Source organism: Muntiacus reevesi, chromosome 12 (genome assembly GCF_963930625.1).
Source record: "Muntiacus reevesi chromosome 12, mMunRee1.1, whole genome shotgun sequence".
Classification (NCBI taxonomy): Eukaryota; Metazoa; Chordata; class Mammalia; order Artiodactyla; family Cervidae; genus Muntiacus; species Muntiacus reevesi.
This window is the reverse complement of record NC_089260.1, coordinates 63,082,430-63,094,867: the sequence shown is the minus strand read 5'-3', so window position 1 is coordinate 63,094,867 and position 12,438 is coordinate 63,082,430. Positions and strand designations below refer to the sequence as shown.

At 39.7% G+C, this 12,438-nt stretch overlaps 1 protein-coding gene across 2 annotated transcripts in view; it reads left to right on the top strand.

The window, feature by feature from the left end:
• The window catches only part of WASHC5 (WASH complex subunit 5), a 55,645-nt gene that overhangs the window by 17,551 nt on the left and 25,656 nt on the right, over positions 1 to 12,438 (top strand). For both annotated transcript variants that reach the window (XM_065903310.1, XM_065903308.1), the window contains exons 10-16: positions 3,164 to 3,291; positions 4,618 to 4,747; positions 7,922 to 8,034; positions 9,365 to 9,531; positions 9,609 to 9,684; positions 10,927 to 11,037; positions 11,939 to 12,079. In XM_065903310.1, coding sequence (XP_065759382.1) covers positions 3,164 to 3,291; positions 4,618 to 4,747; positions 7,922 to 8,034; positions 9,365 to 9,531; positions 9,609 to 9,684; positions 10,927 to 11,037; positions 11,939 to 12,079 — 866 coding nt within the window. The remainder of the gene's footprint in view (positions 1 to 3,163; positions 3,292 to 4,617; positions 4,748 to 7,921; positions 8,035 to 9,364; positions 9,532 to 9,608; positions 9,685 to 10,926; positions 11,038 to 11,938; positions 12,080 to 12,438) is intronic.

The window sequence follows — 12,438 nt, the reverse complement described above, 5'->3', positions numbered from 1 at the left end:
TCATCATTTTGCTTCTTGGCCTAGACCTCTCTCCATTTACCGTTTAATCACAGCATGAATATCAGGGCCAAAGTTTTTATCATCTCATGGACTAATCTTTAACTAGTCAAGTTTATGTTTTACTTAAAATCCAGTCCTAATTTGAGAATTTTACTACGTTGACTCAGCTTATAATCTTCTTTATCATAAGTCTTAAATTCAGAAGCATGTAAACAACTCAAGCCCTCACTTTATCCCATCATAAAGCCAACTTTGGGTTTCTAGTGACTCAGCCTCCTCTTTGTCTTCTGACGACTGTGCCTAATAGCCATGCCTGTGTTCTGGAAACCAGTGGTCTCCTGGATTTGTGCCCCTGCCAGCGACTGGCTCAGCTTGCCAGAGTTCTATGCTTTTATCTTCAGCCACATCTGTTTTCCATTTCTGAGCTGGCAATTATCTGATCTGATTGCACAAGGTCAGAATTTACCAGAAACAAATGATTTGCCTATCTGGTTGTGAGTCATATGTGGGAAAACTAACTGCTTCTTTAGCTTTTATGCTGTTTTGGTCATGGTGTGCAGAAAGGAAGGTGTATTTCTCATATTCCCTCCTGTTAACCCACTGGAGCTAATTGTTAATGCGAAGTGATGCTTCCTTCCAAAAATGAAAGGAAATTAATATCAGATTTTGTGTTAAACTAGAGTTAATAGAAAAACAAATGGAACTCCTTACAGGTTGGGTTGTTTTTTGTTTTTTTTTTCCTGTTTTGTTTTTGTTTTCTAAGTTAGGCAAACCTGAAGCTGAAAAATGGTCTGTGTGTGATCAATGTCATCAGTTCCAATATATTTCTTCCTAGGGAGTTCTGGAGGATGCTTGGTAAATCAGAACTCTGCAGTTTCCCATGAAAACTGAGCCCTTCTCCAGGTTGTCATGAGTCTTTTCCTGATGGAGTAACTTGGAAATCAATATATAAAATAACCTTGTTCAAGCTTCACCATAACTGAAGCACCAAGAACACCTGTGATATGTGCTTGTGAAGCGTGGTCATTCTGTACATGCCGGCCATCCTAAGATGCCGGTAGGAGGACTCAGAAAGCCTGAACAAGCAGAGTGATACTAGAGCAGCTATGAGGGACCTGGAACCTTAATGGCTATGAACTCTCCGACAGTGTTTATTGTCTTAAAGGCTTTTTGTTTGTTTGTCTGTTTATTTTACTTTACAATGTTGTATTGGTTTTGCCATACATTGACTTGAATCCTCAATGGGTGTACACGTGTTCCCCATCCTGAACCCCCCTCCCACTTCCCTCCCCATCCCATCCCTCTGGGTCATCCCAGTGCACCAGCCCTGAGCACCCTGTCTCATGCATCGAGCCTGGACTGGCAATTCGTTTCACATATGATAATTTACGTGTTTCAATGCAATTTACGTGTTTCAGTGCCATTCTTCCATATCATCCCGCCCTCGCCCTCTCCCACAGAGTCCAAAAGACTGTTCAATACGTCTGTGTCTCTTTTGCTGTTTGCCATACAGGGTTATCGTTACCATCTTTCTAAATTCCATATATATGCATTAGTATACTGTATTGGTGTTTTTCCTTCTGGCTTACTTCACTCTGTATGATAGGCTCCAGTTTCATCTACCTCATTAGAACTGATACAAATGTATTCTTTTTAATGGCTGAGTAATATTCCATTGTGTATATGTACCACAGCTTAGACACGTGTACCCCAATGTTCATCGCGGCACTGTTTATAATAGCCAGGACCTGGAAGCAACCTAGATGTATTAAAAGCTTTATTTTGACTTATTTGCAGTCTGAGTAGCCTTTGAGTATAAATATTTTGCCTTATCCTGTTTTTAACTTTCATAACATAAATAATTGACCCCATAAATCATTTTCAGCAAATATCAGTATTTTTTACTCCATGTACTTTTTTAACACGTTTATTTTGTTTGAAATGATTCATCTTGGTAACTGATACACTGACCAGGAAACCAAAGCATCTGGTGACTTACGCCTGGGTCAGTCACTGCCTGATTTTGTGACCTCAGCCTGGTAGCCACACACTCTCCAGGTCTAGGTGGTGGATAATCCAGAAAGCTCAGAGCATGAGAATGGTCTCAGGCCTGGTTCTTCTGGTCTGAACGTGCCACATCTCTGTGTGGTGACCCTGCTCCCCTTGTTGTGTCCGTGGTCCCCGAGGACATCCCAGGTTCCTTGCTTAACTAGGCTCAGCATGTGTACTTATGCTGTGATTTACAACAGGAGAAAGATAGAAGGCGCGATCGGCAGAGGGCACAGGTGCCTGGGGTGAAAACGGGGCACAAGCTTTCAAGAGTTCTCTCCCAGCGGAGTCACTCAGGGTGCATTTAGTTCCCCTAGCAATGAGTTGTGACAGCATGTGTAAAATGTCAACCAGGGAAGCTCATTACAAACTCTGTGTCCATGCTTTTTATTGGGATGGGGCTGGGGGACTCATCAAGGCAGCCTCTACCTGGCAGGTACCAAAATTCCAGACTCCCAGAAAGAAAGCCGGTGCACATCATAAAGCACATTGTTTGTACAAAGAGTGAAAGCATGGTGGACCATTCTTACCAGTTCTCAAAATGGTGGGAACCCTTCCAAAATCCAAATTCCCGCGCGCCAGTCAAGAGCCAACCTTGCAAATAGGCCTTTTTGAAGATGGCAGTCTCAGGCCTGCTGTGTTAAATCTTTTCTGCACACCTGTCCATAGCTGAATGGCAGAGATCAGTGCCCAACACAAAGCAACTTCAAACAGACAGGACACAAGGAGGCCACCTACTTAGGAAATAGTGCCAAAAGGCTTGACCCATCGTTACTGCCAAAGGCACTGACCCATAATAAGTCGATAATAAGCCAACCACAGGATACTTATAAAATTTGGAACCACTGTTCTCAATTTGCTTTTTTTCATTCAACAGTATATCACGATGACATTCTGTGTCAGATTCAGTGTTATAGTTAGCAGTTCAATTGTACTACCTCCAGCATAGATGTAATATAATTTATTTTGCCATCCATCATTGATATACATTTTGCTTATTACTTTTTAAATGCTTAAAAGAAGGGAAATGAAAGTATTTAAGAATTCATCTTACTTATTATAGGTATTTTCTATGCATTTAGTAAATTAGAAACTCTTTTCTCCCCGTGTCTAGCCTGTGACCCAAACAACAAACGCCTTCGTCAAATCAAGGACCAGATTCTAACAGACTCTAGGTACAATCCCAAGATCCTCTTTCAACTGCTGTTGGATACCGCACAATTTGAGTTTATACTCAAAGAGGTAAAAATAAGTAACCACCAAAATCTTTTCTTAATGCTTAAATTTTTTTTTTTTGAAATTAGGATTTTGTAACTGTGTGTTTGATTCAAGCTAAAGATTCTAGCTGTCTGAGATAATTCTTATTTTCAAAGGAGGGGATTAAACATTTAACAGGTATTCAGTCTCTACTGTCATTTAGGGATACAGTGATGGGGAAAAAATGTCCCGGATTATGGAGATTACAGTATAATGAGGAATGTGGATAGTAAACAGAGAATTACACAAATGAAAATGTAAATAAAAGCTGAGGTATATGCTCTAAAGGAGAGGAACACAGTTCTCCACCTAAAGCAGAGGACCTGTCCTAGCTTTCATAACTTCCCTGAGAAGGGCAGCAGGAGCTTTTGGAGGAAGCTGAGAAAGGGGCCTCCAGAGTCAGCTGAGACACAGCTGGGGGGCCTGATGGAGAACCCTGCACGGGAGGACAGACTCTGTCTCAGTCCTCTTGGGCAGGGAAGAGCCTGGCCAGTTCAAGGGCCTGAAAGATCAGCTGGCTGGAGGGGAGGGAATGCAAGAGAAAGGTGTTAGGAAGCGAGGTTGACAGGTGGGCAGGAGCCAGCCTGTGCTGGTCCTTGCAGGATATTAGTCTTCATCTTATAAGCCATGAAAACCCATTGGAAAGGCCTAAATAGGTGGTAGTTTGCATTTAAACAAGGTTGACCTAAGGACTTTAAGGGATTTGAGTTCACAAAAGGAAATTCCGTGCTGGTTTTACTCCTTGAAAAGGCCCCATGGGCATAAGTGGGCTTCCCTGGTGGCTCAGATGGTAAAGAATCTGACTGCAATACAGGAGACTGGGTTCGATCCCTGGGTTGGGAAGATCCCCTGGAGGAGGGCATGGCAATCCACTCCAGTATTCTTGCCTGGATAATCAGAGGGGCCAGGTGGGCTACAGTCCATGGGGATGCAGAGAGTCAGGTATGACTGAGCAACTAAGCACATCACATGGGCATGATAAAAATGGCAGACACCTGGGGTGTCCAGGTTTTACGAAACTCTGGGGGTTTGGATCAGGTGGCCTCTGGAACTAGCCCCAGACCTTGAAGTTCATTCAGAACCAACACTTACTTTGCCTAAATTAGTCTGAGAGCCGCCGTCTGAGATGATCTAGATTTTTTAACCCTCAATTTGTATAAAGTAGTAATGCTTAAGAGATGGCATCAGAATGATGTTGATTTTAGGTACCTGTTTTTATAATAAACTGGGTTTGACTCAGGCTTTCTTAGTAAAATGCCTAAACTGGATTTTCTCTTAAAAATCAGTGAACCTCTTCTGTCTCTTCAACAGATGTTCAAGCAAATGCTTTCAGAAAAGCAGGCCAAATGGGAGCATTACAAGAAGGAGGGCTCAGAGCGGATGACGGAGCTTGCTGATGTCTTTTCAGGAGTCAAACCCTTAACCAGAGTGGAGAAAAATGGTAATTGCCAGAGAGGAAACATCAGGATGTTTGAAATGTGTACACAGTTGATTAGAAACCAGCGGAGTAAAAAGTCATTATTGCGTTGTCAATGTGTGCTGGAATGTTGCTGATGAAGATCAGAAGTTTAGTTTTGGCTGCCCTAGCCTTGTGCTGCCTTGGGAAATCTCATATTCTCTCTCGACTTCAGGTTTCTTACATATGAAATAAGAAATTGGGGGTTAAATGGGGCTTCGTATACTCTGGTTCAGAAATAGTATTTTATAGAGTCATAATCCTCCACCTACCACCACAGTATGCAAAGCTAGTGCCTTTAGCGTGTCATTTTATGTGCATTGGGGGAGGTAGGACCTTTCATCATCCTCTCAGAAGGATACTTCTCCCAAGAATATTATTAATGACCACTAACAGATGATACCTAGGAGTCTTGTGCTCCAGTCCTGTTTGGTTCTTCTTCACTGACGCATCTGCCATCTGGTGGCACAAGAAGGGACCTGCAGACTGCTTTGAAACAATGTGTGTGTCTCAGTCCCTCAGTCTTTGCAGCCCCATGGACTGTAGCCCTCTGTCCATGGGGTTTTCCAGGAAAGAATACTGGAATGGGTTGCCATTTCCTCCTCCAGGGGATCTTCCTGACTCAGGGATTGAACCTGTGTCTCCTGCATTGGCAGGTGGGTTCTTTACCATTGCACCACCTGAGAAGCCCAACACAGCCACAGCTTAAGTTTTACTTTGACAATTTTGATCTTGCTTTTTTAGAAAATTATAACTACAGGAAAATTGTAGTAGCACTTCTAACTTTTGTATAGATAGGATCCTTTCGAATTGCCCCTGAAAGACCATTCTGAGTTTTAAAGTGACAAATTAAACTATTTTTTCTGAGACTTGGTATTTAACTGTCAGATTTATTTCTGATAAAGTTAATTATACAGTAGAATTGGTTAATAGTATAGATTTTTATTAAAAAATGTAACTCTGCTGTTAATAATATAAACTTGTGATTACTGTATTTGGCTCTTGTTGATTTATTTGATGCTGAATGGTTGATCCAAAATATATTTCCAAATTCTGTTATTATTCCTACTGAAGCTTCCCTGGTGACTCAGATGGTAAAGAATCTGCCTGCAGTGCAGGAGACCTCGCTTTGATCCCTGGGTTGGGAAGATCCCAAGGAGCAGGAAATGGCAACTGACTCCAGTATTCTTCCCTGAAAAACTTTATGGACAGAGGAGCCTAGCAGACTACAGTCCATGGGGTCACGAAGATAGAGCACCTGAATTCACACACGCACAAGTAAAAGCAGTCTGCAGGTCCCCTCTTGTGCCACTAGATGGCAGGTGTGTTAGTGACGGAGAACCAACCAGGATTGGAACACAGGACTCTTAGGTATCATCTGTGTTAGTGGTTATTAATATTCTTGGGAGAAGTAGACTTCTGAGAAGATCATGAAAGTTATTCCCTCCTATTGAAAAAAGTTGAGCAGTTTTGATGATATGATATAAATTGGCAACAGGTTTCACAGGTCACCCTAGTGTATCTTAAAAAAACAAAGAACCTCCAGTACCAATCTAACCAGATAAGTTGTCTAAAATCAGGCACATTTCTCTATTCTAGTCTCTTTTAGATTCTTATAAATGTAAGCATTGGTTCAAGATCATTCAAAACAATATACTGTACTTTTTCTGGCTGTATAGCATATTTCAGCTTAGGATGTACTTTCACAAATATTTCTTGTTTGATCCTTACAACCCTGTGAGATAAACATCTTTATCCTTATTTTATATATACAGAGACCAAAGCTTTAAAAAGTAATCACTAGCCAAAGATACAAAGCCTGGATCTCAGCCATCACCTCAGACTCCAAATTTTTTGTTCTTTCTTCTACAGCATAGCTGTCCTTTGGTCCTACCAACAAAAAAAAAAAGATTAAAATTGCAACTAGTTTTCTTCATGTCATGTCAGTTTTTTTTTTATTGGAGTGTAATTTCTTTCCCATGTTGTGTTAGCTTACGCTATACAACAAAGTGAATCAGCTGTGTGTGTCCCTATATCCCCTCCCTCCATGACCTCCCTCCCACCCTATGTCAATTCTTTTTTTTTTTTTAATACTTTTATTTACTTTTTTTCTTATTATGGTGGGTCTTCGTTGCTGCACAGGCTTTTCTTTAGTTTGGTGAGTGGAGGCTACTCTAGTAGCTGTGGCGCATGGGTTTAGTTGCTCAGTATGTGGGATCTTCCTGGCTCAAGGATCAAACCCATGTTTCCAGCATTAGCAGGTGAATTTTTAACCACTGAGCCACCAGGGAACCCAGATGTCAGTTCTTAAAATAACTTAGATTATAAACTTTTAAGTGCTTTTATTAAAGTGAAATCATGCCATTGATGACATACCAAAAAACCTTTAGCTAATTAACTTGTTGAGGTGAGAAGAGCAAAGGCTTTGACTCTGAACAGTTTGCACACCCTGGCTCTTCCATTAAGTGACTCTAAGCCACAAAGGCTCTTCATATCTCAAGATATCAGCATTCTTATCTGAGAAATGGCTTTTAATTCCACTCCATAGATTTTTGTGAAGGTTAGATGAAATGAAGCTTAAACCCTTGCCTGATACACTGAGCATCTCAGAGCGTGTTAACAGTACTCACCATCTCTGCCTTAAGAAATGCCAGCTGGTTTGTGAGTGCAAATGGCGCCCCCTAATCCATTCAGACTCCCCACAGCTCACCACTCACATGTCGCTCTCCTACATGTTGGTACCACTTTGCCCTCCAAAACGTGCCATTGCCCTTTTGCCCCAAAGCTTCTGCTGTGTCTGTCTCTTCATCTAGAGACAAATAATCCCTCTCCCCCTCTGCCCCTGCAGACCTTTACCCATCCTCCCAACTCTGCGACAGTCCTTTGGGTCCTCCCCGACTCCTCCCCTCCCCCACTGCCATCTTTGCACCCTTTCTGCCAGGTGTTATAAACTCTTTGTGTAGAAACTTTCATCACTTTTACTAGGTCATATGCCCCACACATTTTTGTTGTGACAATTTGGAGAATTCCTGAGAACAGTTGGTAGATACATAGTAGAAGCTTGTCAGAACTGGACTTGTGGAAAGATTATTAAAGTCATAACCACTGCTACAGGTGTTCTAGGATTTCAGTGGTCTTCTCTTGTTTCTATGTTAATAGAAAATCTTCAAGCTTGGTTCAGAGAGATTTCAAAACAGATATTATCACTAAATTATGATGATTCTACCGCCGCGGGCAGAAAAACTGTGCAGCTAATACAGGCTTTGGAAGAGGTAAGGAAAGTCTTTAAATGACGGTTCTTGGATCATGAGCCATACTTTTGACCTACACAGCAGTCCTGGAAACATATTTAAGAGACTATTTCATCAGAAGTAAAAGCAGTGTAAGTGAATATATTCACTGTGATATTATATACAGTGCCCTAAAATTGGGAAAATAAATGATAATAATAAAGAGAATGGTAGTGAAATTTATGATATTTCAACTTGCAGAAACATGTATATAGTCTTGAAAAACTAATCATGAAGACAATATAGAGACATTGGAAAAACTATGATGAGGTAAAAGCAAAAGCAAATTTCCATTATATGCACCATTTTTAGGTTTGTAAAAAATGTGTGCCTTGGGGAAAACCTAGAAAAAGATACACAAATGTAAAAGTAGTTGTATAATGATCATATGCTTAAAAATGATGTTTCTTTTCTGGAAAAGAAAAGTTTGTTTTTTATTGTCAAATTTATTGACATTTTTTGACAAAAATGATTGTCAAAAGAGGATCTTACCTCCACACCTTTAAAACTTGTATGTTTAACCAGGAAAATAAACAAAAGCATCAGAACAATAAACATATACTCTATTATCTAAAAAAAATCATCCATCCTCACCTAGAACCCTGTCCGATTGATATGTATGCATTAGTCCTTTTCTTATAAGCTCTTTCTTATTTTTGCAAGGGTTTTAGGATGGCCACTATTATGCAGCATAGTATAATGCTCCATTGTTAGCATGCCAGTTTCCATAACCATTCTGGAACAATTGTTCACTTGTGCTGTTTCTATTTTGGTTGTTTTTGGATTTTCTAGTTGATAGTACAGCTATAAAGAACTTTATAAATCTGGGGTGCTTTTCTCTTTTGCATTATTTCTTTTGGCATGTAGCGCATGTCTGTTGAATTATATACTTTAAAATGTCAGAACACTGTGGAATCATTATTTATTAAAGAGTTCATCAAGAGAACTTAAAATGTACAAGTGCCCACTCCTTGGTTGTGGCATGACTTATTTTGTTTTTTAGCAAGTCAGCAAATCTGCAGAATTAGAATTTTCCAGTATATATTTATTGATATTGAAGTGGAAAATGGGAGTATTTGCTTATTATGTTATATGTGTATGGAATAAGAAATAGTGGAACATTTTCTAATTCTAGAAATATATGCATTGTTTTCTGACTTGGCTTGTATATTTCTGAAATTATAATTTGAAATGAAAATTTTGCCAAGAATGTTAGTTAAGTATTGCTCTTTATTTGAAGTGTTTTCAAAGAAAAATGAACACCATGCAGGCTGTTCAGAATGTTAAAATCCAGTGTGCTTATGTACCTCAGGTTCAAGAATTTCACCAGCTGGAATCAAATCTGCAAGTGTGTCAGTTTCTTGCTGATACTCGCAAGTTTCTCCACCAGATGATCCGAACCATTAACATCAAAGAGGAGGTCCTGATCACAATGCAGATCATTGGGGACCTTTCTTTTGCCTGGCAGTTAATTGACAGGTAATGTGGACAACCTGACGTTAGTCCTTGATGGAAGCCACTGTGAACATCATCTTACCACTGATATCTTTTTGCAGTTTCACATCTATCATGCAGGAGAGCATAAGGGTGAACCCATCCATGGTCACTAAACTCAGAGCTACATTCCTCAAGGTAAGCAAGTAACAGTAAGATCACATTTGCAGTTTCTGAGCAAGTGTTGACCTTCATTTTTACCTCATTCATTAATTCAGTCCAAGATCTCATCCTTTTAGAAAGTTGGACAATTTTAAGTATTTTTATAGACTGAAAACTTTTAGCAAATTTTTCATGAGTGTGTAGTTGGCAAAAGATATGAGAAATAAAGTTTAAATTCATAATAGATGTTAGAATGTCTTACAAAAATTGTTTTTAATGAAGAAATCGATTTTTATGTTTTACCAATATACTAAAAATGCACATCCTTTATTTCCTAGACATGAATAAAATCCTTTTACTTATTCACTTAAAAAAATTCTTGTTGAGCTTCTGCTATATTCTAGGATCTCCTATAAAGATTAGGGAAGGGAACTTTGTTGGTGATTCAGTGGTTAAGACTCCAAGCTTCCAATGCAGGGGACATGGGTTCAATCCCTGGTCAGGGAACTAAGATCTCACATGCCACATGGTTCAGCCAAGAAATAAAATTAAAAAATAAAAAGGTTAGGTAATAATGGTGAACAAAACAGGCATGGATTGGCCCTTCTCTCAAGGTAATTTCATTTAGTGATAAATGGACAAATAATTTACTCAATGTCTTCTAATGAAATTACCATATATATCAAGTCTGAGGGGCACTTTCATATTTTAACATTTCTGTGACTGAGATAGGTTGTAGATGATGGCATACCATAATTTAGTTGTCAGCATATGTGGTTTTTTTTTTTTGAGCAGTGCATCTAATAATGGCACTTCTTACAAGCCATATCATCTTAGGTTAGACTCAGTGTAGTAGTCCATCAATCAGAATGTCCGATCTCCATAGAGAAGTAGCTGCCTTCTGTAGCTCAGTGGCTCAAACTTGAGTGTGCAGGAGAATCACCTGGAAGATGGTTAGTAGCCCAGATTGCCGGGCCCCACCCCCAGAGCTTCTGATGAAGCAAACCTACGTGGGGCTCGAGAATCAGCATCTCTAACAAGGTCTCAGGTGATGCTGACGCTGCTGGTCCAGCGACCACAACTTGAGAGCCGCTACCGTAGCAGGTAACTGTCATTTTACATTATAACCTTGTCAGAAACTGTGAACTGATGAAGTTCAGTCATTGTTGCTGTCTTTTGATCGAAGCCTAGGAGCTTCATTGTATGTTACCGCTTCTAGAAAGAGATTTCTAAGACTTTTTGAAACAGGGAAACAGTGGTGTCTTATTTTCCTTCCAGCTTGCCTCTGCCCTTGACCTGCCCCTTCTCCGTATTAATCAAGCAAATAGCCCTGACCTTCTCAGCGTGTCTCAATATTATTCTGGTGAATTGGTGTCCTATGTGAGAAAGGTAAGAAATGCATCAAGGTGATACTTATTTTAATGGCAAACTAACTGCTATTTTAAATACAAATGATGTGCTTGGGGCCCTGAAAAAAGTACACCTGTTATTCTTTTCCCTTACTCCTCTTTTTTATTGAAGTGTATTTAATTTATGATGTATTAGCCTCAAGTGTGCAGCAAAGCGATTCAGTTCAAGATCTTGCTCTGTAGTAGGTCCTTGTTTATCTGTTGTATACATAGTAGTTTTATATACTTTTCCTTAATTCTTAATTTGATTCCAGAAATTCTCAATACCTGAAAATAAATTTATTCTTACTGGTACTGTGGGTGTGCAGATATGTTTTTACTTTCAAAGAACTTGTATACTTATTTTTTAAATAGTGATGGCATTAACCCCCATTTTATAGGTGTAGAGATTGAGAAACTTAGATCTTGGTAGCTTCTTCAAAGTCACAGCTGGCAACTGTGACTAATTGGAACTTAGTTTTCAGGAGAATTTTGGTCCTTGTTTCAATAACTTATGGTGTAACTTAGAGCCACACAGGCCTGGATTCAAAATTGTCTTGTATCACATGCTAGCTGAAGGCTCTATAGCCATGTTACCTAACATCTCTGAATTTCAGCTTTTGAAAAATTTTTAATGTGGGAGTGATACATCTTTTACAGCATTTCTATGAGAATTAGCTTTATATCCTGTGAGCAATTTGTGTTTGAAGGAACGCAGCCCTGTGCCCTAGAGCAGTTACTAAAATAATGCTGTGAGAGCCCCCAGCATCCTTTCCTGCAGATGCAGGCCTTTTTTTTTTTTAATACATGGACACCCTTTTTACTGTTGTCCTAGCATCTGTCAACTAAAAGAGAGAAAATAGGAGGTTCACTTGTTTTTCCTCTTTTCCCTTTCACTAAAGGTGTTGCAGATTATTCCAGAAAGCATGTTTACTTCCCTTCTAAAGATCATAAAGCTTCAGACCCACGATATCATCGAAGTGCCCACCCGGCTGGACAAAGACAAGCTGAGGGACTATGCTCAGCTTGGCCCACGATATGAGGTGGCGGGTCCCTTTGACATCTGCCTTTTGATTTTTAACCCCCAAAACCATGAAATAGCACAACTCTGTGTCACCTGCCGTGTCCCCAAGATCCCCAGATCAGTTCTAATTAATTTTCTACATGCTCAATGATGACCAGGTTTTGATATTTTAGTGCAATCTTACCTTCATTCTTTACAATGTCCTGGTATCATTCAAGGCCTCACCTGCCTGAATGTTCTCAGAGGGAGTGGAACTTAGTTGGTCACTTTTCTTTTGAATGGTCTTGGTTCATGAATCAGTGGTTCAAAATAATCCATATTTCATGAACAAAGTAATCCATATTCCATAAACCACTTCAGACAGGCAGATATTTAAGG